This window comes from Oncorhynchus clarkii, chromosome 26, assembly GCF_045791955.1.
Source record: "Oncorhynchus clarkii lewisi isolate Uvic-CL-2024 chromosome 26, UVic_Ocla_1.0, whole genome shotgun sequence".
Classification (NCBI taxonomy): domain Eukaryota; kingdom Metazoa; phylum Chordata; class Actinopteri; order Salmoniformes; family Salmonidae; genus Oncorhynchus; species Oncorhynchus clarkii.
The window spans coordinates 23,364,156-23,389,336 of NC_092172.1; the positions used below are offsets into that span (position 1 = coordinate 23,364,156).

Consider the following 25,181-nt stretch of genomic DNA (forward strand, 5'->3'; position numbering starts at 1 on the left):
TTGTGAAGTGTGACCGTAACCATTTATCCCTCTCTCCTACCCCTCTGTGCTCCTACCCCTCTCCTCTATCACTCTATCATCTCTACTCTCTAATACCTCCCTTTCTTTACTCACATCCATCTTATATTATTCCTACCGTATTCTTCCTCCAATGTATTCCCTCCCTCCCCTCTAATCTCCCTCTTTCCTTTGCTCTCATCCTCTTTCCCTCCTTTCCTCCTCTCAGTTCCTGTGCTCGCTCTGAGATATCACTGGATGGCTTTGCGGAGTGCCCCCCTCCCCCAGTGCCAGTGGTTCTGCGGGGGGCCAGGGAGCGCCTTACCGTGGAGCTGAGGGACCGCCACGCCCCCCTGGCCGTGATGGAGAGCCTGTCAGACGCCGAGTCCCTCTACAGCCTGGACTCCCGACGCTCCTCAGCTGCACTCAGGGGCTCGCCCATGCTGGGGTGCCTCCCCTTCCAACTGAATGCACCTATCCCTGAGGAGAACCCCTCTCTCAGCTCCCGCACCGAGCTGCTGGCTGCCGACTGCCTCTACCAGGCCACCCCAGAGCACGAGCTGGGAGAGGCAGGACCTTACTTCACTCCTCTGGGATCTGGCTCCACCCCAGACTACCCCATGCGGCTCTCCCCTTCCACCCCGCACTATAGTGGCCACCACTCCCCAGCACCACTGGCCCAGAGTGTCATAGGTCAGCCTTTCACACAAAAAGAGCCTTGTGTCGTCCCTTGCCATCAAATGCCTGGCATTTACAGCCCAGGCAGAACCCCTAATGCTCCCCTCAGCCCACGGATCAGCCATGAGGAGGAGGAGGAGGAGGGAGTAGAGGTAGAAGGATGGGAAACAGAGACAGGAGAGTCACATCCCTCCTCCTCCACTCCTCCAGCCCAGCTGTCCAACGGCAACCCTAGCCAGGCAGTGCTGGAGTTTGCACAGTACCTGGACTCTCTCTTTAGGCTGGATGGCAGTGGCTCACCACCTCTGGAGTTGTCTGACGGGGAGTCTGAGTCCGGTCGGGGGTCGTATGGTCAGGGAGAGGGGCCAGTGGAAGGACCGAGGGGGGACGATACACAGCTTCTGGCTCGGGCCACAATGGAGCCTAACCTGGTCCCCAAGCCCCCGCGTACCTTTGCTGGATCTGCTGACCCTTCCTCTGGCATCTCCCTCTCACCCTCATTCCCTCTCTCTTCCTCTGGTGAGCTCAATGACCTCTCTCCCGCCGACGGAGCACCCCTTCCCACGCACTCACTACGAACCTCCACTCCCTGTCCCTACCCTGAAGAAAACACACTGGCGTCTATGGTATAGTGGCCCACTCAGTCCCTCCATGACTCTTTCTCTCTCCTCTTTCCTTATTCCGTTGCTGCATCTATCTGATGTTAAAGTATCACTGAACATGCATGCGATGGAATGCAATCTGCTATGCTGTTACAGTACCTTACAAAGACATGACATGGCAGACCATAATGAATAAGACTGAGATGAAAAACTCTTGTTCCATTTTCAGGTGTCAAAAGCTGTGTAAAGCATTTTCACTGCTATTGTAATAATACATTTTAATTTATGTCTGCATGCCAGGGGCCTGTTCTGCTTTGGGGTGAATAGCCTCACCACTGACTGTCATTCCAACACACACTATCTCACATCAACACATGGTAGCATACAGCCCTGCAGTGACGTGACTTTATCAAATGGGAGACAACTGAACAGGGATAGGGAGGAGTTAGACACTAGGTGGGGTTTTCATTGGCACATAATCACAATTAACTTACCCTCCTCCTTCATCAGCTCCTAAAGCTTATTCATCTTTAATATCAGGAAAGTTAAAAAAAAACGGAGACAGATGCTGAACAATAGAGAGGAGAGCGAGGAGACGTTTTGTTTCTCAGGTCTATCAGGGAATGACAGTGTGGAAGAGAAGGAGTGTAGATCATAGAGAATTGATGTGTCTTAAAACAGTGATTGTGACAAATGTTAAGAATGTGGTTTTTAGTCTTTGGTTGTCTTTTATAGCATGAGGAACGTAGTATCCATTTTGTTTAACAGAACTCACTTGTCAGTCAGTAACTCTTACTAACATACGGACCATCTCGCACACATCAAAATGCACAATTTGCCCCCTTTTTGCCCAAAAATGTATTGCCAAATGTATTTATAAGATGTGATATTGTTTATGTTTGTGAAATACTGTAAAATGTACACTTTGACAAAACAAAGATACAGGTTTCAAGTTTAACTCCGAGAGGGAGATGATACATTTTGGTATCGCTCCCTTTTAATAGCCAATCAGTCTATTCCCGTTCAAACTGTGTTAAAATGCCCTGGAGAGGATGAGGAAGCTATCCCAACACCACTGCCATGGCGCATATCTCCCAAAACATGTCTCTCTCTAAGTGTTTGTACCAAGCCAATTATGCTATTAAAAAAAACATGAGATGCACTGTAGGAGATTGTTCCTCTTAAAGGGGTCTTGCTGAGGTACACAATTATGTCAATGACTTCTATGTCTTTGGTTCCCTTTAAACTGGTTCATCTCAAGCATATTGAGGTTGAACTGTACGGGTTGTAGTGCCCACTTTCACTACGTTTTACAAACATATTTCATATCAGTTGTATTAGTTGGATCAAACATACTACATTATTTATTACTGTTTCTTACTATTATTGATGTTATTATTATCCTTATTATTACTCTTGTAACAGTTTGGTTTGCGTTCTATGAGTTCGGCTTTCAGTTGCTGGGAAAGGCTGGTGAATTTCAGCCGACTCTCTCAAAATAAGGGAATATCTCTGTGGGAAAATATCTCTGTCCAAGTGAAAAAGTACTGGGTGTCAACATCACAGGAGGTTGGTGGCACCTTAATTGGGGAGGACGAGCTCTTGGTAATAGCTGGAGCGGAATTATCGGAATGGTATCAAAAACATGGTTTCTATGTGTTTGATTCCATTCGCTCTGTTCCAGCCATTATTATGAGCCTTTCACCACTCAGCAGCCTCCACTAGCTGCCATGGTGATGGCAGAAAGACAGATTCTATAATAGGAAGTGGGGTCATTACAGTGACCTATGATACAATACATCCATTATGAAGGGGTCACTGTGGTGACCTATAGAAGCTGTACTCTTAGAATTGGCTTTGCTGTGGTGTCACTCAACAGGCCTCACTCTGTGGCCAGATTACAGTTTGACACCACCCAAATACATGCTCTCACAGCAGTCTCTACTGTGCCAGCACAGTGTTGAACAACCAGTGTGAAATATCTTTGCTGCAGTGGGTCACGGCCCAGTGTAGGCAATATCAGCACCACCATAGAAAGATGCCACATTCCCTTTTCACCATGACATGTACAGCAGTGTCTTCTTTGTCCTTATTTATATGCAGATGTCTTGTTTCCTGTCTTTGTAAAAGATAAATAAAAAAGATTAAATGAAAATAGAATAACATAGAAAATGACTGTATTACGATAACAGGTATATTACAAATCTATATCAATATTGACATTATATAGAAAAAGTACAAATGTATGGAGAAGAAAAATGAATATATTTAGTGAGAACGATCTATATGACAGATTATTGGCAGAATTGAACTAAATTGATAACTGATTTAGAAATTGGTCTGTGTTGACAGATAAATAATTCAATGATGTCTTGACCATGTTTACCTGTTTTGCTACCCTTTCCTTCCTGTCCCAGATTGAGAATGTATTTAACCCCCGCCACCCCTCACTGCCCTGCCTGTAATGGAATAAAGCAAAACCAATTTTAAAGAGAATTACTTGGAACTTTTTTTAAATGTAATTTCTATTTGCTAACCTCTCAACAAGCTGCATATATATATATATATTTTTTTAGCTAGATAGGCCTACCATAATGGTGGTTGTGCGGTGGGAGAACAGTGGTAGCAACCTACATAACAGCCCAAATGTCATCTGGCTTTGGTTTGAAATGATCTCGGCCCTATCTGGATGTCTGACATTATGCTTCTGTTGATTGCACATTCAAGTAAATATTCACATGTAAATGATAAAGTCATATATAGCTATTTCATGCCAGGTTATAGCTATCCATTCACAAATTAAGTTAAAGAGACAGTATAATTAAGTGGAGAAAAACAATGTCTCTTGTGAAAGAAATCTATATGCTACTGTGTGGGTGTGATGATACTCCGCCTTAGTAGGTGGGACTATAGCCAGTGCATGCAGAGTCGCCCACGGGTTTCTGACAGGCGAAGAAAAGTTCCACTTCCGGAAATCAAATTATTCACACAATAGCTAATTAAACGGTATTGATGTTATCTACCTAACGTTAAATGTATAAAAACTATACATTATGGCTTTGCCGCTTAGCTAAGAAGAGGGTATGAATTAACAGTTTGTGATCGACTTCGCACCGGTCAAGCGTGAATGTAAGTTTACTGATCAAATCGAAGTCTGCTGCATAAACTTGCTAGCTAGCTAAGCTTGAAGCTAGCTGGCCACTTGTTTTTACTTTTCAAGATTTCAGTTTATCATGAGAAGTGTGATGTTAGCTAGCTACATACACTATATATAGTTGGTATTTTATAATAAACGCCGACTAAACTAGTTGCTTTTCGCGAATCTATTAAGTTTTCATTGATCGTCAATATAGTTAACTCGTCAACCAGTCTGCTAGCTAAATTGAGTTTGCTGCCAGTGTATTTAAGTTATATTAGATAGATGTTCAGTTTAGCCTGTTATCGTTAGCTAGTTTTACCTCACAGAATGCCTTTGATTGACAGCTAATGTTGTAAGCAGTCACTGGGTTAAAGTCGTTACGTAGTTTTTTATAAAGAGACCTGATTGGCTCTTTTAGGCAAGGCCAAGTAACGTTACAGTAACTTGTTTATTTCTTGCTGTAACAGTAGTCCAAAATGGCTTCATTTCATCTAGGAGAGGAAGCCATTTTAGACTGTTGATACATACCCTGGCAGTGTGTCAACGGACCAGGAGCCATATATTTATTTCTCTGTCTCTCTCAAAATTGTTGAATGGTCAGGCTCAGCATGTGCGCGTCTGGAAAGTACAGTTCACGGGGCCCGGCTTTGATTCCACGGATGAAAACCAAGCACCGCATCTACTACATCACTCTGTTCTCTGTGGTGCTGTTGGGACTCATCGCCACAGGGATGTTCCAGTTCTGGCCACACTCCATCGAATCAACGGCAGACTGGAGCCTGGACCGACGCAGCGTGCACGATGCACCTCTCGTCCAACTGCCTGTCTCCAACCCTATTCCTGAGAGAGGGGACCTTAGCTGCAGAATGCACACTTGTTTTGATGTGTATCGATGTGGCTACAACCCTAAGAATAGAATCAAGGTGTGCCTAGTTTCCATCATCACATGTCACAAATTACAGATACGTGAAGTTAGTTTCATCTGCTATTGTTAGTCTCTGAACCTTGTCTTTTGAACCAACAGCAGCTAAAGTGGACCATCATAAATGACTGTCTGTCTGGCAGGTGTACATCTATCCTCTGCAGCGTTTTGTGGATGAGGGAGGAGTGCCAATCAGCAGCACAGGCCTGTCTCGAGAGTACAATGACCTGCTCAGTGCCATCTCCGACAGTGAGTTCTACACTGATGATGTCACCAGGGCATGCCTATTCGTGCCCTCTATTGATGTGCTCAATCAGAACTCTCTGCGCATCCGGGAGACTGCCCAGGCTCTGGCCATGCTCCCCAGGTAACCTTTCCTGCACACTGCTCGGGTTGCACTGTTATCTCCTCCACCCGAAGCTGGGAGTTCTCTTCATATGTATTTATCCTTCTTTACCCTCTGTCATTCATCCTTCCCCCGCTCTCATCTACCACATTGATCTATCAGCCCATTTCAGATATCTAAGTGCACACATTTGTCGGTTTTTGACCCCTAAAGATGTTTGTTTCCAGGTGGGACAAAGGGATGAACCACCTTCTGTTCAACATGTTACCTGGAGGACCTCCAGACTACAACACAGCCCTTGATGTACCAAGAGACAGGTGACCTTAATAAACCCAGCACAGGAAAAATGAAAGTCAATTACAATGAACATAGTTGGATAAACTCACATTATTGTTTTTTTGTTCATCAACCAACCTTGACTTCCAGCTAATATTTACTCCAGCGTGAATAATCAGTGTTTGTTAGCAGAGTTACTGCCAGGCACATATTGTTCTACCAAGACCACCACTAGAGGGAAGCATGGTGTTATCTTAGCTTTCAGTTTTCTTTCCGTGTCCTTAGTCTGATGTTATGTTCAGAGAATAGATTTATACATTTTTTATTTTTGTTAAATTGACTCATAGTTTTTATTAAATTAGTTTTTTCGCTCCATATTTTGTAGTTTGACTTGACTAGCTAATCCAGATTCAGTTCCATCTTATCTCCAACACAACTACAGTACTTGCATATAATTACAGGGGGGCTTTAAAAATATTCAACTAAGATGAACGTACTACTTAAAAGTAGTCCAGAGATGGCAGAACCTCTAGCGGCCTTGAGCGGGCAGACATCCTCATCTCCTGGTATTTACTGCCACAGAGAGAGGCCATGTTTCCCAGCCTTGCTCTTGGCTGCTCGCTCCTTTTGGGTGGAAAAGGTGGGTTTTATGAACCGAAAGCCCTGAGACGATGAACACTTATCTGGAGCTGTAGGGAATTTCCTGGGCTCATCCAGCTGTGCTCCATTTGGCGTGGGGCCTCATCAGAACCAGCTGTGTGTGTATATATAGGCCAGTGTGTGTGCGCGAGGTTGTCCTTGCATCCACAGGTAGGACGCCATAAAGATTGTTCATCAGTTCTCATGTAACCATTACATATACACATCTCCAAAAGGATGAGGTTTAGGCAGCCTATTTTTGTCCAGGTGAATACTTCTTAATCTTCATGTTACTCAATAGCGTTGTTCAGCAGATATGACAAGAAACAGCCAGGGCATCTGCACATCTGTCATGTATTGTCTTGCTGCAAAGTTCTGTATAGCTGTCTCTTCTCTCCGTCTTAACTATGTAAGCCTATGTGACAGTGGTGTAACAATGGATACGTGTGTTTGTTTTGTGTGTGTTATAGGGCTCTGCTTGCAGGGGGAGGCTTCTCCACGTGGACCTACAGGCAGGGTTATGACGTCAGCATCCCTGTGTACAGCCCTCTGTCTGCAGACGTAGAGCTGCCCGAGAGACAGCCTGGGTGAGCAGCAACACCACCGCCCACACTTCCGCACCTAGATTAGGACTCTTATCGCTTCCTCAAGCCAGACAACAGGCATCCTCACTTCATGTGACAGTGGGAACATTTGGGAAGTTATCTTTTAAAGTCACCATCGACCACAGAGATTTACATTGTTTCTAATGGTGTCCCCCGTCCCGCTGCAGGCCCCGGCGCTACTTCATTCTGTCGTCTCAGACGGCCATCCACCGTGAGTACCGGGCAGAGCTGGAGAGGCTGAAGGAGGAGAACGGGGAGGCTCTGCTCCTCCTGGACAAGTGCAGCAACCTCTCTCAGGGAGTCGCCTCAGCGAGGAAACGCTGCTACAAGGGCCAGGTGTTCGACTACCCCCTGATCCTCCAGGTGAGACGCACACAGAGACCTGCTACCATTTAGACTAACATGTACACACACTTGTAGACATTACACAGCTTAGGGGGAAATTGATGTTTAACATTGATAATAGCCATGCAGATCTGACTTAAATGCATTTAAGGGGGCTCTGCTCAGCTGTGTAGGTCATCTCTAAGAGTTAGCAGTCTATCTATGTGGGTAACTTTATGCAGAGTATACCTGGGAAACTACAACAATGCCTGTGGCAGTCAGTCAGCCAGTGTGCCTCTCTGCGTTGTCTGTCTGCTCAGAGTGCATCTCCAGCCCGTCTCTGGCCTGTCTAGACAGGAAGTGTGCTTATCATCTGGTATGGGTGCAGCGTAGCCGCACATCTGGGGTACGTCCCACCAAGGAGAGGGCCTAGAGGGGTGGAGGTTGATGGTGTGGTGGCAGAATCTCAGTGAAAGCACCCCCCTTCTCCACCTCTGACATTGGAAAGGTTCGCTATAAGTGATGCCTGTATTTTAGAATAATATTTTAGGTTGCCTGCTTGTATACTTTTAACATGTGTAATTGGTCCACCATGACATTGCCCTCCCCACCCTAAACTCTTCCATATGGGAGGCAACATCGACAGTTCATGCAGTCAGTTTATCAGACTCTGACCAAACACAAGCTGCTCACTAATATTGTGTTGGTCTGTTTTTGACCCGTCTAAGCTTTTAGTTTGGCGACGGCTATGTCATTAAACTATGTACCGTTGATATGGCTATGATACTGTAATACCTCGTGGTAATCTGTGTTCCCCAGGAGTCGTCGTTCTGTGTGGTGCTGCGTGGGGCTCGGCTGGGACAGGCCACCCTCAGTGATGTGCTGCAGGCTGGCTGTGTCCCTGTCATCCTAGCAGACTCATACATCCTGCCCTTCTCTGAGGTCCTCGACTGGAAGAGGTATGCTAAAGACACTGCTCATGATCTCACTCCAACTTCAACACATATCTCTCTCTGCATTAGATTTTCTGAGCTCGTATTGTGATTTCTGATCTAGTTTAATAACAGTGGCCGTGTTTGCCATTGATACTGACTGACATTTGTGTGTGTGTGTGTTGTACAGGGCATCCGTGGTCATTCCAGAGGAGAAGCTCCCAGAGATGTACACCATCTTGAAGACTATCCCTCACAGGCAGGTGGAGGAGATGCAAAGACAGGTGACAGTCAGATCACAGCTTTTCTTCAGCGAACATTCAAATAGACTGAATGCCTTTGCTGGGGATTTTTCTATGCACATATAGGGAAATGCAGTCTTTATAGAGTTGTAGTAATAGTCTATTTCCAGATGAATACGCCTCAGGAGAAAGTGCCTCCGGCCCTCTCAGGTTAAGTTAGTGTGAAGACGGGGTCAACGGAGTTGTGACTTTCACGCTCCCATTCCAACCTGGGAGACGCGTGCCTCACTGTCGGCCCAATGGAAGCCATAACACAGGCAGACTGAAGGGTGAGAGACACGTTGTAATGGGCCCTTAGGATGAGAGTTTCTGTCCTGTTGTCTGTTTGGATTGTCTCGTCATGTTCCCAATTTTGATTAAAAAGCTCTTAATAAAGGTTCTTCAGTGTTAGTTTCAGTCGTGCCAAATCAATGACAAATCCCCTCCTTTCACTGGTCCAACTGAGCCTCAATAAACAGAAGTGAAAGCCCTCAGAGAGCTCTGCACGTCCAAGCTGTTTCTCATTCCCTTGTATCAACGCTAGTCCATTTACCAATTAGACTGGCCAAACAGACATATCAGCCCCACAGCTCAGAAACCCTGTTGGAGTTGTTTCATTTGCCAAGCCTTGAACATGTCTTCCCTTGAGGCTCCCCCTCCTGTCTCTGTAGCTGTGGGGATCTGAAATGCTTATCCACTGCTCTTAGTGTTTCTCTGACAGTCTGTCTGTGTCTAGGGCTTGGAATTTAGTTATGAGATGTGTAATCAGTTGTCTTCCTGTCAGGAAAAGGTTCTCAGTAGAGATGAGGACTGATAAGGATTGTAGTTTGTTTGGAGTAAAAAAAATACTAATAATAAACATTGTATCAATTCACTGGAGATCAGAGGACCACAACCAAATCATATTGGTCTGAGTTGAGTAGTGAATACATCTTAAGCCAGGGGAAGGTGAGGCGTAGGTATGTCAATGCCATGCGCGTGCCTGTGGCCCCTGCAGGACTGACGGGAGGAGGGTGTTGGAGCCGGGCTCAGGACGTGTAAGGGTGGGGTGGGGCCGGAGCACAAAGGCCCATCTTATCCAGGATTTATGGGGCGCCGTAGAGCCCATTCCAAATCAGTCCACACCTGTACACATCTGGAGAGACTCCTCACTCACATTCACTGGCTGGAGAGGAGAGGACACTGGGAATCACTGAGTTGGTCCCCCATAAAGACTTGACATTGTCAATAGTATAGACAACACATTGTCAGCTCTAACTCACTTGGACGTGTGCAAAATTATGTATTTGTTCTTCCCTTAAATTTTTATAAGAGTTGTAGGAACATATTTTTATAAGAGTTGTAGGAACATATATATTTTTTTCTGATTTGATCTTATTGAAGAGCTGAAGTGAAGTATTTACTCACTGTACAACAGAGAACCTAACTGCCTTTCCTTCCTCAGTGGTTCTGAATTCCACACTGTCATCTTCAGTCCTTTATGGGTTTAAAAGGTCTCTGACCATATGGCTAGTATGCCTAAAATACACACTGCTGAACTTTTTTCCACTAATTGGTCTTTTGACCAATCACATCAGCTGTGAAAAAGATCTGATGTGATTGGTCAAAAGGCCAATTAGTGGAAAAAAGATCAGAATAACACAGCCTTACTCATGATGACTGTGTCAGCTTTGATTGACTATCTGTATGATTTACTAAGTCCTAAATTGAATGATAATTGGATAATTGAGGAGACATTCTGTCTCACTTATACAGGGCCTCACAACTAAGGTCAAATGTAAAACTCCTAATCCATCAGTAGCCAGCAGCATCATTTCAGGAGAAAAAAGGATTTCAACATTTGATGTGGTAGCATCCACATAGCTCACAATTTGGGACCTAAGTGCTTAACAGCTGCTAAATGTTAGTGGTGGTCACCTGAGGCTTTCCTCTGAGCCTTGTTTGTATCAGACCCTAGGAATAGAATAAATGCTTTGTTAGATCAGTACAGCTGAAATGAGTACTTGTCAATCACAGGGCTGAAGCAGAAGTACCAAGCCCAATGTAATCCTGTCTGAACCCTCCCTGTTTAAAAGGAGTTGACGGACAGCAGAGTATAGCTAGAGAAAGAGATGGTGGACTGGGTCATTCCCTTGACCCTGGTCGTGAAAGTCTGGCTATTATTATGATTTCTCAGTCCCACAGGAACCACTATTGATGATCAGTTGTCTGTCATTGTGGTAATACTACAATGTCCTCCTAAGCAAGTTTGTGCTAAGTAATTGTTCACCATGACAATTTTACTTTTACAATATTTATATCTTATTAAGAGGTGCAAGTAGTTACATTTATTTTAGTTGCAGTAGCATAGATTAGCCAAATCAGTTTTGAATTGATGGATGTTGTTTATGGTCCAAGTTCAAGCACACCTCAAAGAGAGTTCAGTCTCCTTAGCCCAGCGCTGTATGTTAGAGGAAGGGAACGACAGTTCGGCAGTGAAGCAGACCTCTCTGCCCCTTTTCTCTGCTGTGACTCCGTCTCTTCTTCCCTCATAAAAATTCCTGCAGGCGCTGGGAGGGGGCGGAGCGGGCCTCTTAGGCCGGAGCAGTTTGCTTTTTGCCTCCTCCCGGTCGGAAAGGAAACTTTCATCACTGGCTGATTTATGGGCCGTTGGGTCCCCCTGAGATTAGAAAGTCTTTTTGAATACTCCTCACCCCCTCCATAAAATAAACGCTGTTTTTGTATTTCTCCTGTGTTAAAGGGGACTAAGGGTGGGGGTGTGGAGTGGGGGCTGGTCCCTTCTCATGTGCTGCTGAGAGCTCTCTGGACTATACGACAACAAAAACACCAGGCCAAGCTGCTCCACTGCTATGGAAGGACAGAGCCCTGTAGCCAGGCCAAGACTACCACAGCTCTAGCAAAACGGTTGGCTCATTGGCTAAGCTGTAGCAGCCAATGCTATCACTGTGTTTGCTACATTGCAGTTTTCCTTTTGTGCACTGTTGTTGCTGTTGTCTATTTGTTGCTTGATCCTCCTCTGCTCCTAATCCAAAACAGAGGAGATCGTCTTCAGCTGGGGGTCTTATTCTCACCCAACAAATATGCTATTAATATCTTGAGTTTCTGGCTGTGCGAATAGTTTCCGGGGTGTGCTCTGGCTAACCAGTCAAATGTCAGTTGGAGTTGAGGGATCCAGTATGGACCTCCGACATGTGCTTGTTAAAGAGTGCTGCACTCAGGGTCACCTAGGACCTGCTGAGTTGGAGTCAGGTCACACTGACATGGTGCCTCCTGGCAGGAGACAGTTCTGTTTTAATGATCATTAACTCTTGATGTCCCTTGATGTCTCCTAATGGATCAGTGGGAGGGGACCACCAAGGAAGCTCTGGTGCTACCTGGGGATGTTGTACTAGTAACATCTGCAATGAAATATGATTGACTGCTAGGCTACACCTTCCCCTCGGGCACTGTAATGCTCCTTGTTGTTACCATGGACTGGTAGTGAAGTGACTAAAAATAGATTTTTGATGCAAAACTAAAAGTAGATGTGTACATAGTTTGCATACATCTTGGATCAAACATGTATTATAGTCCCAATGGGCCTTAAGCAGGGGGTCCCAACCAGGTTTACTAGGACCACTGGGGGTACTTGAGAAGACTCATGAGACCATAGGTCTACTGGTAAAAATACACATGAGGGGGTACTACTGGAAGAGTAAAATACAGTAGCAGAAAGAGGTTGGAACCACTGGCCAGGTTGATATTTGGCTGCCCTGTGCTTTGAAAGTCAGGTGAGTTGTAGAAGGTCTTGGCCTGCTGTAGGACAGATGATGTTAGAGATTCTAACCATCTAGAGCAGTCCTTCCTGTTCTCCAGTCACTGGGATGCCTTCTGAATGTGTGTTCATGTTCATGACAGCTTGTCTGTTTGTCCAGGGCCCAGACCATATGTTTTTACTCCAAAACAACTCTGTTCTCCTCAGGCCCGCTGGTTCTGGGACGCTTACTTCAGCTCCATGAAGGCCATCGGTATGACAACGCTTCAGATCATCAATGACCGCATCTACCCCTATGCTGCCCGCACCTACGAACAGTGGAACAACCCCCCTGTGGTGGTGAGTAATCCTCTAGTTGCTAGGTCTTTAAAGAGTGGAAAGATGTGTTTTAGGCTAGATGTGTTTTAACATGATTGGATACCTCAGTCTTCCATTGGAGCCTGCTCTAATCTATGCCCCTCTAGCCTACACCACTAATAATGTTATTGTTTTTTACTGCGGTTAACCACTGAATCTTCTTAGACATACGAGTCATATTTATGGGGGTGCAGTCTGCAGTGTCTGGTATTGATGTGTGACCTGACACTACTGTGCTGGCCTTAAAACAGAAAAACACAGTGACTGACTCCCTCGGTGACAGATATGACAGTTTTCCCAGGTAAGTCTTTCCCAGTGTATCGGCTGGGTGGCAGGCCAGCTTCCTCTTTATAGGTTCCTTTCTCCACACATGTAGTCTAGCGGTCTTTGGCTGCTTGGTAAACACCCAGTACTGCTGAAACAGCCAGTGTGTTTGTGTCAGCAGTTCTGCACTGGGAGGATGCCTCCAGTGCGGTGAAAAATACATGCCTTAGTGTTTGAGTCATTGTGTATGTGTGAGAGAACACTGTTTAAGGTGTGTGTGTGTGTGTGTGTGTGTGTGTGTGTGTGTGTGTGTGTGTGTGTGTGTGTGTGTGTGTGTAAGTAACCTCTCTGTGGTTGTGGGAGTGTGGGGATGCAGACAGCTTGGCTCAGCTATCACCTCTCAAGGGCTGTTAATCAGCCCAGCCTGATCTGCTGCAGTCCCCAAAGACATCACATGCAGCTCCGCCCTCCGTCCTGTCTGTCTGTCTGTGGCCCATGTTCCTCCTCTTATTGGACAGTCCTACCAATGGTTTGTGATATGTTGGTCTGAACAAGTCAGCTGACTCTGACTGAAGATATGTTGACAACACTTGGCTTCTCGGAGTAATTCAAAGCTCTTCAAGACTAATTACTTTCTACTCTAGCCAACTGCTCAATCACAGCTAGTATTGCCTTTTTTTTTGGAGTGGGTAGCTGGTTAATCAACAGTTACACTTGACATTACCCACCTCTCTCTGTCAGACTCCTGTCTGCCTTTTTTCCCAACCAATCGTCATCATTTAGGTGTGCTGTCTCAGGCCCTGCTCACAAGAGGTTAATTGTGCAGGGCCACAGACCTGTTACTGTTCCAATGCTGGAGAAGTGCTATCTCTACGTATTCAGTGGAAACACGTCGAGCAGAATTGGAACAGGACACTAAATAAATCAAGCAGTTATTTTTTCTCTGCTGTTCTGTATCCTTCGTTCGGGGTCATAATTGAAAGCACATTTCACAGGCTCTCTGCTAGTAGCAGTGCCTTTAGAAGGGTTTTCAGGCTAGGGAGGGACAGACGGGATGCTTTTTGTTCGGCCGTGGGCATAGATGTAAGATACCAAACGGGTAATCCATGGTAGTCACCTGTTCAGCCTCTGAAAGGTGGCTGAAGGTTAGGAGGCTTTGTACCGTAGGATGCTTTCATATCAGACTGGTTTGGAGTGTTTTCTTCTTCTGAGCTCTGGTGTGTTTTCTCCCTTAGTTTGGAATGGTGTGAACACACAATTGGGTGCACACTAAACAATGCACTATGGTTTGCTAAAAAGGGTGGTGTCGGTCCAATTAATTACACCTTTCATAGTAATGTGTATTCATGGCAAATGGCAACTGATTATTTCTTAAGCTTGACCTTGACCATTAGGGGACATCTAATATTTGAATTTAGGCTAAGTCGGGGCTTGTTCAGTGGTTTAAATGGGCCAAGAAACCTGGCCAGACGATTCCTTCACTGGTAGAGCGCAGACGAAGCCTGCACTGTGAATGTGCTCATATCAGGACTCTTGAAGATGTGACGGCTGCAACATCTCTGCTTCTCCATTAATCACTGGTAGGCAATCATCACAAACCGCACAAATCAAAGGCCCCCTGCTGGCTAGATGGACCTGCCTCCAGTCATCACTGGAGCTGCTGCTACTTCCACATTGCCATGGAAAATCATTTGTTATTGTGGAGAAAACACTGTTTGTCAAACACTCAAATGCCATCTTGTTCTCTATGTTTACAATGATTTGCGTCAATCTACTTTTCCTAACACCACCACAATAATGTATAGCCTAAATCACCCAAATGGCTGCATCATCCCGTTTTTGTGTAAATTGATCATTGTAAGCAGTGAACTAAATTTAACTGGGATCATTAACATTGGAGAAGTGGCTGTCTTTCTTTCATCTTGTTTATGTCATCTGACAAATGACTTAAGTTGTCCTTTTCCTCTTCTCTTCATCTTACCACTAATGTGTCACTGTGTTTAGTTTAATTATTTCCCCCTCTGCTTGTATGTCAGTGTCACACCACCTCAGAGAAGTTTCCGTTTGCTAGTAAAGTTGAGTTTATTTTATTTTATTGGTGAGTACTGACTGATGTAGGGTATATGAGGTGACCATGTTTATGGTGACAGACATGGTGGACGCCGTTGGAAGAGCCACAGAAACACCAGTCTGTCTGTGGTCACCTGTCTGCAGCAGAACAGAGAAGCACTTCAAGAAGCCCACACTTTTATTTCAAATCTCCATTCCCTCCCTATGAGGTTAGCACATGTCTCTAGTGGAGGTCTGGAGGCTTTGGGGGACCTTTGGTACAGTTGATTAAGTCAGCTGCAACCTTCTTTATTTGAAAATGCTACTGTTGTAGTGTTTGACAGTTAATTAAGGGTTAAAACCACATCATCCAGTCAACATAATGCTCCTGCTAACAGAGAACGGTAGCGTTGAAGTTGACCCTGTAGATGAGAGAACCTGCATTGTAGAGCACTTTAAGCTGCTGCAGTGAGTCTCCTGTGTCACATGTTGACATATTGTTGCTCTTGTATAATCTCATTACTCAAAATGTCAGTTGTCTATATGTTAGTTCAGAGGTCTGGATTGAGTGTCTCATTGTCCCATTGTGTGTGTCACTGCATCATAGGGCTCTCTGCACTGCCAGTATTTTATTTTACAGCGTCACTTGATCTAGGCTAGGGGCTGCATCTTCCAGAGTTAACGGGCCATTTTAAGACGGGGCCAGGAAGAGGAGCCAAGTCCCACACTGGCAGTAGACAGTCGCCGACACCGTCTCTCTCTCTCTCTCCCCCAGCCCCCCCCCCCCCCCTCTCTCTCTCTCCCCTGCCCTCCCCTGCCTCCCCCCTCTCTCTCTCTCCTCACTAAAACTCATCTGGACCTCTGCTGCATGGAGCTCACCAGAGCTTCATGACAAAATGTCACTTATAATATCCCAAAGCAGCAGTGTAGAAACAGCAGGAGAGGCCAAGACTGCCAAGTCATAGTGTGTGGACTCAACTTACACATGTACCTGAGATGAGGTTGGAGCTCTTTGTCTCTGTATTACACACTCTCTAAGCTGTGCTCCTGAAACAGCTCCGCTACCACTCGTTTCTTAGTGTGCTTGGCATTCCAGACTGCTTCACGCTGGGTGCTTGGCATTCCCGGTTGTGAGTCTATTAATCTTTCAAATTAATTAATAGATTATTTCTGTTCCCTAGTAAAGCCATTGTATGGCAATCACTGCAGGTGACTTCACTGCTGAATCAAGCAATGGAATGGCAGCTTAAATCACGATGGAAAACATGTCACAGGCCAGGATGGCAGACAGATGAAGGCATACGTCTGCATTGTAGGAGAGAGTGACTAACCTTTTTGGTCTTGTCCTCTGTAGAAGTGGTCGAGTGTGAACAGCCCTCTGTTCCTGCCTCTCATCCCACCGAGGTCCCCAGGGTTCACTGCTGTGGTGCTGACCTACGACCGTATCGAGAGCCTCTTCCGGGTCATCACTGAGATCTCCAAGGTTCCCAGCTTGGCCAAGCTACTGGTGGTGTGGAACAACCAGAACAAGAGTCCCCCTGAAGGTGAGCCCTAGGCTGTATTCATTAGCACACACCGTAGCGTAACGTTTTGCAAAATCAATTGTTTTGAGGGGCTGAAACTAAAATACGTTTCTTATTGGACAGGTTTAGGTAGTCCCTCTCCATTTTGGTAGATGTTCTTCTGTTTGGTTCCTCATGAATACACCTCTGATTCTAACCCTCCCTTCCCCATATTGTTCATTAAACCCATTATTGATTCAAATATTACCCTTAAACAAGCACACCAGCAATAGGAGTTTTCATGAGTTAACCTTTTCAGTGACAACAATGATGCTATGTTGGATGTTTGTTGGATGTTCAAAGATGGGATATTGGTGTTCTGTTTAGGTTACTTCATAGCTATCATAGAATCCCAAAAAATGTTATCTCTGTTTAGAGATTGACTAAAGTTGGCAGATCGATACACACAAGGAATGGGAAAGTGGCTGAACACTCCATGTTAACTGCCAACTTGATGTGAGAAGAAGTGGTTATTTCACCATGCCATGGTTTAATACACAAAATGGAGCTCTTGATGTGTACCAGATGAGTGATGATAGCTTCAGCAGCCAAGACCCGTCTCTATAAGTTTAGACCCTGAAAAGCATGACATGCTCGAGGCTGGAGCCAAACCTCTCTCTGGCTTTGCTTCGTGTTGAGAATCAGGAAACTGGTTCCCTACTCGGTGCTGCAGCAGCCACCTCATTCTAACCTTCCGATGTCAACAGGTCTCCTCGGTACTGGCAAGCCAGACGACGTAGAGGCCTTTCATTCATGTTGATATACTGTCCACTACAGACACTCCACTTCATCAAACAGTGTGCAGTGTTCTGCTAGTGCTGCCTGTCTGTCCTCCTGCCACAGCCCTCATTTATAGCCCATTAGAGATGTTTCAGAGTAAGCTGATATTAGTCATTATTTATTGTGGCTTTCGCTCTAATGATTCCTCTTAACAAGGCGATTTAGGTATGCGGCTGTTTATGGTGCCCCTTAACACTGACAGCTCAGGGAACGGCAGGGAATTAAATCTATCCTCTGCATAGAGTTGTGTAATGTAATGAAGCAGCGGGCCACTTTGAAGCTCACTCTAATGGCCCAGTGTTGCCTTTGATTAGAGGCGTCAGTGGAGCCTGGCTAGAGCTTTGTGACCCATTAGAATTAACAAGGGGCCGTTCATGGGTCAACTCAGGGTCTCTGCTTGGGATGAGGACGGATTTCCTCCTCATCCTCACAAGGCCTGATTGTGCTTCTGACATGCACAGAGATTGTACTGTGTTTGGTTGTCATGATTAACTTCATAGTTTATTTGTTCACTCATACAATCTTAGCATTATGACCTGAAGAAACCTGTTTTTCACATTGGTCAAAGACAGTTATGGAGCTGCAGAGCATGAAGACCGAGGTAACTACAGGAGAGATGGGGATTGCAGCAGGATTCCAGGCTAAATCAGAGCTAAGCTAATAACCTTTGTTTTGGAGATTTCACCCTGCACTGCACACATCTCCCAGCTCATCTTTGGAAAAGAGAGGGGGAAAGAGAGAGAGAAGAAAGTCCTTGAATATATCACAGCAGTTCTCCCGTTGACAGTTTAGTGTGGAGACGTTCAGAGCTCGTCGGTGGGAGCGCTGCCTGCTTGTCAGGCCCCAGTTAGAGCCTTAATGGGGTGACACATTCTGTGCCATCTGTCTGACTGCTCCGTGCCATGGACACTTCCCAAGCTCACTAAACACTACTTTAAAAAAAGCTAACTTTGTTGCTCTGCCTTGAGAGGAATCTTGGTGTGGGCAGGCTTGCACATGATTCAAGTTGGCGTTGCGATTCGAGTCAGTGATTGCAGTTTTACTGCTAGTGTACTTTCCACTAGGATTGCCATTTTGAAACGTCTCCCTTGATGGCAACCCAACTCCACACCTCTCCAACTGAAGTCTAGATGTTAGTTTGACCTAGAAAACTAGGAGTCTGGTTTGATGTCTTAGGTGTAGGTGGGCGATGCAATATATACTGTCAGATTTGGAATGTGTGGAAGTAGTTTTCAGTTTACTTAATGTCTTGCAGCTTCTCAAGTAGCACACAATGCTAACTGACCTGTTTGCCAAGGCCTCCATTGCATTGATAGAATGGATTTTCTATGACCTGTCTGTATAATGTAGTCTTATCACTCATTCCCTTGGTCTCTGTCCCTCGGTTAGACTCTCTGACCTGTCTGTATTGTAGTCTTATCATTCATTCCCTTGGTCTCTATCCCTCGGTTAGACTCTCTGACCTGTCTGTATAATGTAGTCTTATCATTCATTCCCTTGGTCTCTATCCCTCGGTTAGACTCTCTGACCTGTCTGTATAATGTAGTCTTATCATTCATTCCCTTGGTCTCTATCCCTCGGTTAGACTCTCTGACCTGTCTGTATAATGTAGTCTTATCATTCATTCCCTTGGTCTCTATCCCTCGGGTAGACTCTCTGACCTGTCTGTATAATGTAGTCTTATCATTCATTCTCTTGGTCTCTGTCCCTCGGTTAGATTATTTATGGCCGAAGATTGCCGCGCCTCTCAAGGTGGTGCGCACCAAAGAGAACAAGCTCAGCAACCGCTTCTTCCCCTACGACGAGATCGAGACTGAGGCCGTGCTGGCCATCGACGATGACATCATCATGCTGACGTCTGATGAACTACAGTTTGGCTACGAGGTGAGAGAGAGGATACCCTGTATCACGCCTGGGAGATGTCACCCCAAATGTTTGACCTTGGGCTGAGTGCATTCATACTGGCAGGTAAACACAGGCCACTTAGAGCTGACCCCAAAGTTTAAACTCATCCAGGGAGCTTAAGTCAGCCTCCAGTAAGGCTATATGTGAGGCGGCTGCCGGGTGCTGGAGATATGTTTGATGTGTGACAGATGGTGACAGGCCAGAGCTGATGCTGTCCATGCCTACAGCCCAGCTTGGCACTCACCTGAAGGCATTTAGGACCTATTGAGACAATTGAGGACAATTTGAGGATAATGACATGAAATGAGAGGCAGGCTGCTGTGGGGAAGGAAGGCTGTCTGGCACTACTGCCTCTTGCTGGGTCCAATAGCGGGACAGGCTGCTGGGCTCCGGTATCCAGTCTCCACACACTTCTCTGCCCATCACAGAGAGGGCCTGTAGCTTTCATCTCTTTAAAGTGAACTTTGGGGCTCAAAGTATCTCCGTGATGGCGGTCTTCTAGCACTACCTTGAAGAAAGTGAAAGGAGGCTACTTGGAATGTTTTTAGTGTTGCCTAATTCCATTAACTTGGAACTTTCCCCAAATTCCTGGAAAACCTGTAATTTGTGTCTAACCGTCTCTTTCCCCCGCCATGTCCCTCAGGTGTGGAGGGAGTTCCCAGACCGGTTGGTGGGGTACCCGGGTCGGCTCCACCTGTGGGACCACGAGATGGGGAAGTGGAAGTACGAGTCCGAGTGGACCAACGAGGTGTCCATGGTTCTGACTGGAGCAGCCTTCTACCACAAGGTTAGCCTCAGACAGAATCCCCTCCTCCCTCTGTCCCCCTGCCAGGCCCAGTATGGGGAGGGGGCAGGGTTAGGTCACACAGAGAGAGAGAGGATGGAAGAGTCATAGGTGAGGTTAGGTTATCTGTCTCACTGTCAACCAAAAGCTTTCCTTTTTATTCAAAGCAAATACTTCTGAGAAAACACATCCCTCTTTTCAGAGGTTAGACTCATTTATCATGTCACCAGTGAGTAGGATGACATGTATTTCAGTATTTATCTGCTTGTAGTTTCCACTGCTTGCTGATTTTGATGTTGAGTAACACTGGCTTCTTTCCTTTCCAGTACTTCAACTACCTGTACACTTACAAGATGCCAGGAGACATCAAGAACTGGGTGGATGCTCATATGAACTGTGAGGATATCGCCATCAACTTCCTGGTGGCCAACATCACCGGCAAAGCCCCCATAAAGGTACAGAACAGTGCACAACGTTGTCCCACCACCTGAACACAACAGTCCTACCCAACCCATTATGCTGACATTAGGTCCTTAGGGGGTCAAATTCAATGTTGTATGTTCACCAGAGCCATGGCTTGCATCCCAAATTGCATTCTATTCCCTATAATGGTGCACTACTTTTGACCAGAGCCCTATGGGGTGGCATTTGGGACGGAGCTATGTTAATATCTCATTAGGAGCAGTACTACAACATGTACCACATATCAGGAAGGTGAAGGTTGTAACTCCAACTCCCAGAAAACATAAATATTTGTTTCTTCCTGTCCTGCCAGAGGCTCTGTCTCTGATCAGTTCTCACCCCTCTGTGCCCCCTGATACCTCCACCACGCAGTGACCGTGTCCAGGTGCAGAGGCCGCCCCTAAAGCCCAACCTTAACCTCTCTTATCTGTGTGTCACTGACTGCCACTCCTCCGACTATGTTTTCCTAAGCTCACCAGGGCTCACTCACCCCACCGTCAATGCAATGCCTACTCCCTCCCTCTGTGCCCGCAGTAGGCTAGCCCCCCACCCCTCCCCACACGTCCTCCTCAGCACTGATCTCCAGTCTGGAGTAAGATGGACTGGTGGGGTGGGTGAGACGGAGGAAGGCCATACATCACCCCTTTAATGAGCATACAGCTGTTTCTCCTCAGTATGCAAGCAGCATGCCGTGGCCTTTTAATGACCACTCAGGTATACAGCAGCACAACATCCTCCCTCAGCGCAACAGCCCTCAATCACACTCTGCTGCAACAACCACTGCTGGACCTGCTGTCACAACTAGCATGACTTCATCTAATGGGTTTATCAAATTCTAGAGAACTGCAACTTCAAGGGATATTTCAGGATTTGGTCAATGAAGTCCTTAATCTACTTCCCCAGTGTCAGATGAACTAATGGATACCATTTGTATGTCTCTGTCTCCGGTATGAAGGAAGTTGGAGGTAGTTTTGCAAGCCAATGCTAACTAGCATTAGCACAATGATTGTAATTCTATGGTATTTACTTGCATGCTAGCAATTGCGCTAAAGCTATTTGGCAACATCCTTCAAACTGCATGCAGAGACAAAACGGTATCCACGGGTTCATCTGGAGAAATCGATAAAGGGCTTCATTGCCCAAATCCCGAAGTATCCCTTTAAGCAGTACTGTGACGGTATTAGACCTGTCTCATCAGCACAGGGATTTGATCTCACCACACAGTAGATTCTGTACTGTATGTTTCTTAGTTGTGTAGCAATGGTAGATTTGTAAAGCTCAATGTCCTGGTTCCATTTAGGTGACCCCAAGGAAGAAGTTCAAGTGTCCTGAGTGCACAGCCATTGACGGTCTGTCCCTGGACCAGACACACATGGTAGAGAGGTACGTCCTGCACTGAGCATGCTCATCGCCTAGCTACTCTAGAAATGGTGTGTATATGCCAAATCAATATTCATAGAGGTAGTAGTGGACATACAATATCTGTGTGTTTTATTTTAATTTTTCCTGTGGTTGATCGCCTCAATTTTAACGCCGGTAACTTCTGTACATTTCCCCAGATCAGAGTGCATCAACAAGTTTGCGTCGGTGTTCGGCACCATGCCCCTGAAGGTAGTGGAACACCGTGCAGACCCAGTCCTCTACAAGGACGACTTCCCAGAGAAGCTCAAGAGTTTCCCCAACATCGGCAGTCTCTGACCGGACAGGGCTGTGGCCCAGCAACCCCCAGACACCCATACATACCCAGCATCTTCTAGTTCAGGGGAGACATAGAAGAGTTTATCTCTGTCCATATAGAACCTGGAAGGTTGTTGTTCTCTGTAGGGTGGTGTGGGGTTGGGAGCCTGTATTGTTTCCTTTCCTAAATACTGGTTTGAATTAGAAGTGGTGAGAGATGAGGTGTGTGTGCTCATTGGTTGGCTGGACAGAATCTACTGTGCGACTGAGAGATGAGGTGTGTGTGCTCATTGGTTGGCTGGACAGAATCTACTGTGCGACTGAGAGATGAGGTGTGTGTGCTCATTGGTTGGCTGGACAGAATCTACTGTGCGACTGAGAGATGGTGTGTGTGTGCTCATTGGTTGGCTGGACAGAATCTACTGTGCGACTGAGAGATGAGGTGTGTGTGCTCATTGGTTGGCTGGACAGAATCTACTGTGCGACTGAGAGATGAGGTGTGTGTGCTCATTGGTTGGCTGGACAGAATCTACTGTGCGACTGAGAGATGACAAGTCTGTGTATGTCCACTGCTGCTGTATTTGAACCAGAGGCCCCGTGGGCTCTTTGGCTGATCTGGGGTCAGTGTAAATAAATCGCACCGGTGCTACATTTTAATGTAGCATAGTGAGTCAGGGCTGCTGTCTGCCGCTGCTGTCTGCCACTGCTGTCTGCCACTGCTGTCTGCCACTGCTGTCTGCCACTGCTGTCTGCCAAGCACAGGGTGAGCAGTTGTGTAATATGCTGAACACCAGTAGAGATAATATATCCCATGTCATTTATCTCAAACTGATTAATTTTTTTAAATGATAAATAATATGAGACAAAGTAGTGTTAGAGGGCGCTTCTTGTCTAAGGTCATTTTATGGCATGAGTTATTTTTATTTGTTTAGTGTGAGCACTGCAGAGGTGTATGGTCCGCTTTCTCTGCATAGAGGATATATCGCAAATAATATGTACACTATATATTTACTGCCAATTGTTCTACTGCTAACACTTTTCAAAAGAATGACCGGTATCTGGACATTTTGAATGACCTTTTTTAAAGTGTTGTGCTGCATAATGAACTATTGCAGTAACATCTAGTCTGGTATAGTAGGGAAGGTACTGTAATTGATGCGGTGACATTGGACTGTCTGCTTCATGGAGATGTAGGCACCAGGTTGTACAACTCCCCAATTGTGATGTCTCTTTTTGCTTTATCTTTCTGTTAGTCTGTGTAGGCTTGCTCATCTCTCTCTAAAGGAATGTCCTAAGCATTTCAAGTTTGTCAGCACACACTTTTTAAAATGTCAATATTGCCTTCTTTGTTTTGTTTTTAACTTGTGTAAGGATTGTTGTTTGTGATAAATGTGTCCCAAAATATATATAAATATGACTTAGTGAAGAAATACATGCTAAATAAAGATGTTTTTCATTGGCCTGGGATTAAAGAAAGGAACAATGGTGCTGCCGGACTCCAACCAAGGTGCATGAATTGAGGAGCAAACTGAAGTGAAGAGGAAATTCAGCTACTGGAGAACAGAGGAAGTTGATAAAAGTGCTTGAAAAAAATGTAATCGGAAGTGTTCTAGATGTGGATGACGATGTTGTATGCATGTTTATTGGAGTGGTTTTCTCATGCACAGTCACCAGTAGCAAGCCTCTGTGTCAGTCACGCTGTCTGTCCTCATTTTGATTTGGTGAAAGCCCATGTCTGACCAGGGCTGTTGTGACAGCCAGGCCGTGTGCAGCACCACTGTTCAGCCTCGCCTGTCACCTGTTAATACACGCTCCCTAATCCGCCCTGTACAATGTCAGCATTTCAAAGGAACGCTGTTAGTATTTTTGTCGACTGCGTGACATTCTTGGAGGTTGTGCGATCTCATTTCATCCCTCATGTCTGAAATACTGAGGGATTTTAGGCTGTCACTGCAACTGATGCAATCATGGTACATATGAGGTAGATATGTAAATGCAAGAAGATGGACGTGTTTCTTTTTTTACACTAGATTTTTATTGAAGGCCCTCCCACCCCTCCATCCTAATTATATAGACAACAGTAAAAACAGAACACCAGAATCCCAAAAATCTCCACACACGTTACTACATGTGTTGCCCATTGCTGCAGGACATTGTGAAAACTGCTACTCTTAATTAATCCTCTGAGAGTCGTGCCATCCTAAAAACATCCCAGTCTTTAAATGTAGGACGTTTCCATGAGAGTAGGAATCCTTCTGCAGTAGCATCATTCCCACCTCACAACAGCATAGAAAGATTGTCAAATATTGAGCTCTGACCTCTTTGACTAAATGTGTTTTATTGTTTGTTTAAAGGTCCAATGCAGCCTTTTTAATCGCAATATAGAATTATTTCAGGGTAACAGTAAAGTACCTTACTGTGATTTCAATTCAAATGGTCAAAAAGAAGCAAAAATAACTTCTTAGCAAAGAGCAATTTCTCAAGTGAGAATTTTGCTCGACTGTCTGGGAGTGGTCTGAATGGGGAGGGGAGAACAACACCAGCTGTTATTGGCAGAGCAGGTTGTAACTCTGGTGTTGACACCAGGCAGACCAAAACTCCATCCCACCACAACAGGCTGGCATTTCATGCAATCTTTTCAAACAGCTCTTACACTAAAAGTCCATTATGATTTTCACCATTTCACAGTATTATTACAACCTCATAGTGTGGAATATATAAAAGCAGGAAAATCACGTTTTGGACTGCACTGGATCTTTAAATAATTGGCGGGAACTATATGAAATTACTCGTGACAATTGAAGCTGCACTTCAGTTATCCATTAAAACAAATTGTAGTTGATGCA

The 25,181-nt window shown here is 45.4% G+C and overlaps 3 protein-coding genes across 4 annotated transcripts in view; 2 read left to right on the top strand and 1 right to left on the bottom strand.

The window, feature by feature from the left end:
* The window catches only part of LOC139384809 (diacylglycerol lipase-alpha-like), a 43,105-nt gene extending 39,337 nt beyond the window's left edge, over positions 1-3,768 (top strand). The window contains exon 20 of the mRNA XM_071129701.1: positions 227-3,768. Within this exon, the coding sequence (XP_070985802.1) occupies positions 227-1,307 (1,081 nt within the window). The 3' untranslated portion in view covers positions 1,308-3,768. The remainder of the gene's footprint in view (positions 1-226) is intronic.
* LOC139384918 (DNA-directed RNA polymerases I, II, and III subunit RPABC5) overlaps positions 1-25,181 on the bottom strand; it is a 235,138-nt gene that overhangs the window by 45,516 nt on the left and 164,441 nt on the right. The window lies entirely within an intron of this gene.
* Positions 4,193-25,181, top strand: LOC139385253 (exostosin-2-like). 2 transcript variants are annotated; one of them, XM_071130412.1, is made up of 15 exons: positions 4,193-4,406; positions 5,018-5,339; positions 5,482-5,705; positions 5,912-6,001; positions 7,070-7,186; positions 7,372-7,567; positions 8,348-8,487; positions 8,651-8,744; positions 12,703-12,834; positions 16,520-16,709; positions 19,225-19,391; positions 20,056-20,199; positions 20,523-20,651; positions 21,959-22,041; positions 22,218-25,181. In XM_071130412.1, coding segments are annotated over exons 1-15 (2,169 nt in total). In that variant the 5' UTR covers positions 4,193-4,404; the 3' UTR covers positions 22,357-25,181. The 2 variants fall into 2 exon arrangements, with proteins under 2 accessions (XP_070986513.1, XP_070986511.1); XM_071130410.1 differs by lacking the exon at positions 4,193-4,406 and having other exon boundaries at positions 5,010-5,339.

What these genes read in the sequence shown, in the direction of transcription:
- LOC139385253 (XM_071130410.1), top strand. Translation starts at nt 5,010, where the DNA reads ATGGTCAGGCTCAGCATGTGCGCGTCTGGAAAGTACAGTTCACGGGGC. An exon ending in ACCCTAAGAATAGAATCAAG is followed by an intron (nt 5,340 to 5,481) that starts GTGTGCCTAGTT and finishes TCTGTCTGGCAG; the next exon opens with GTGTACATCTATCCTCTGCA. An exon ending in CTGCCCGAGAGACAGCCTGG is followed by an intron (nt 7,187 to 7,371) that starts GTGAGCAGCAAC and finishes GTCCCGCTGCAG; the next exon opens with GCCCCGGCGCTACTTCATTC.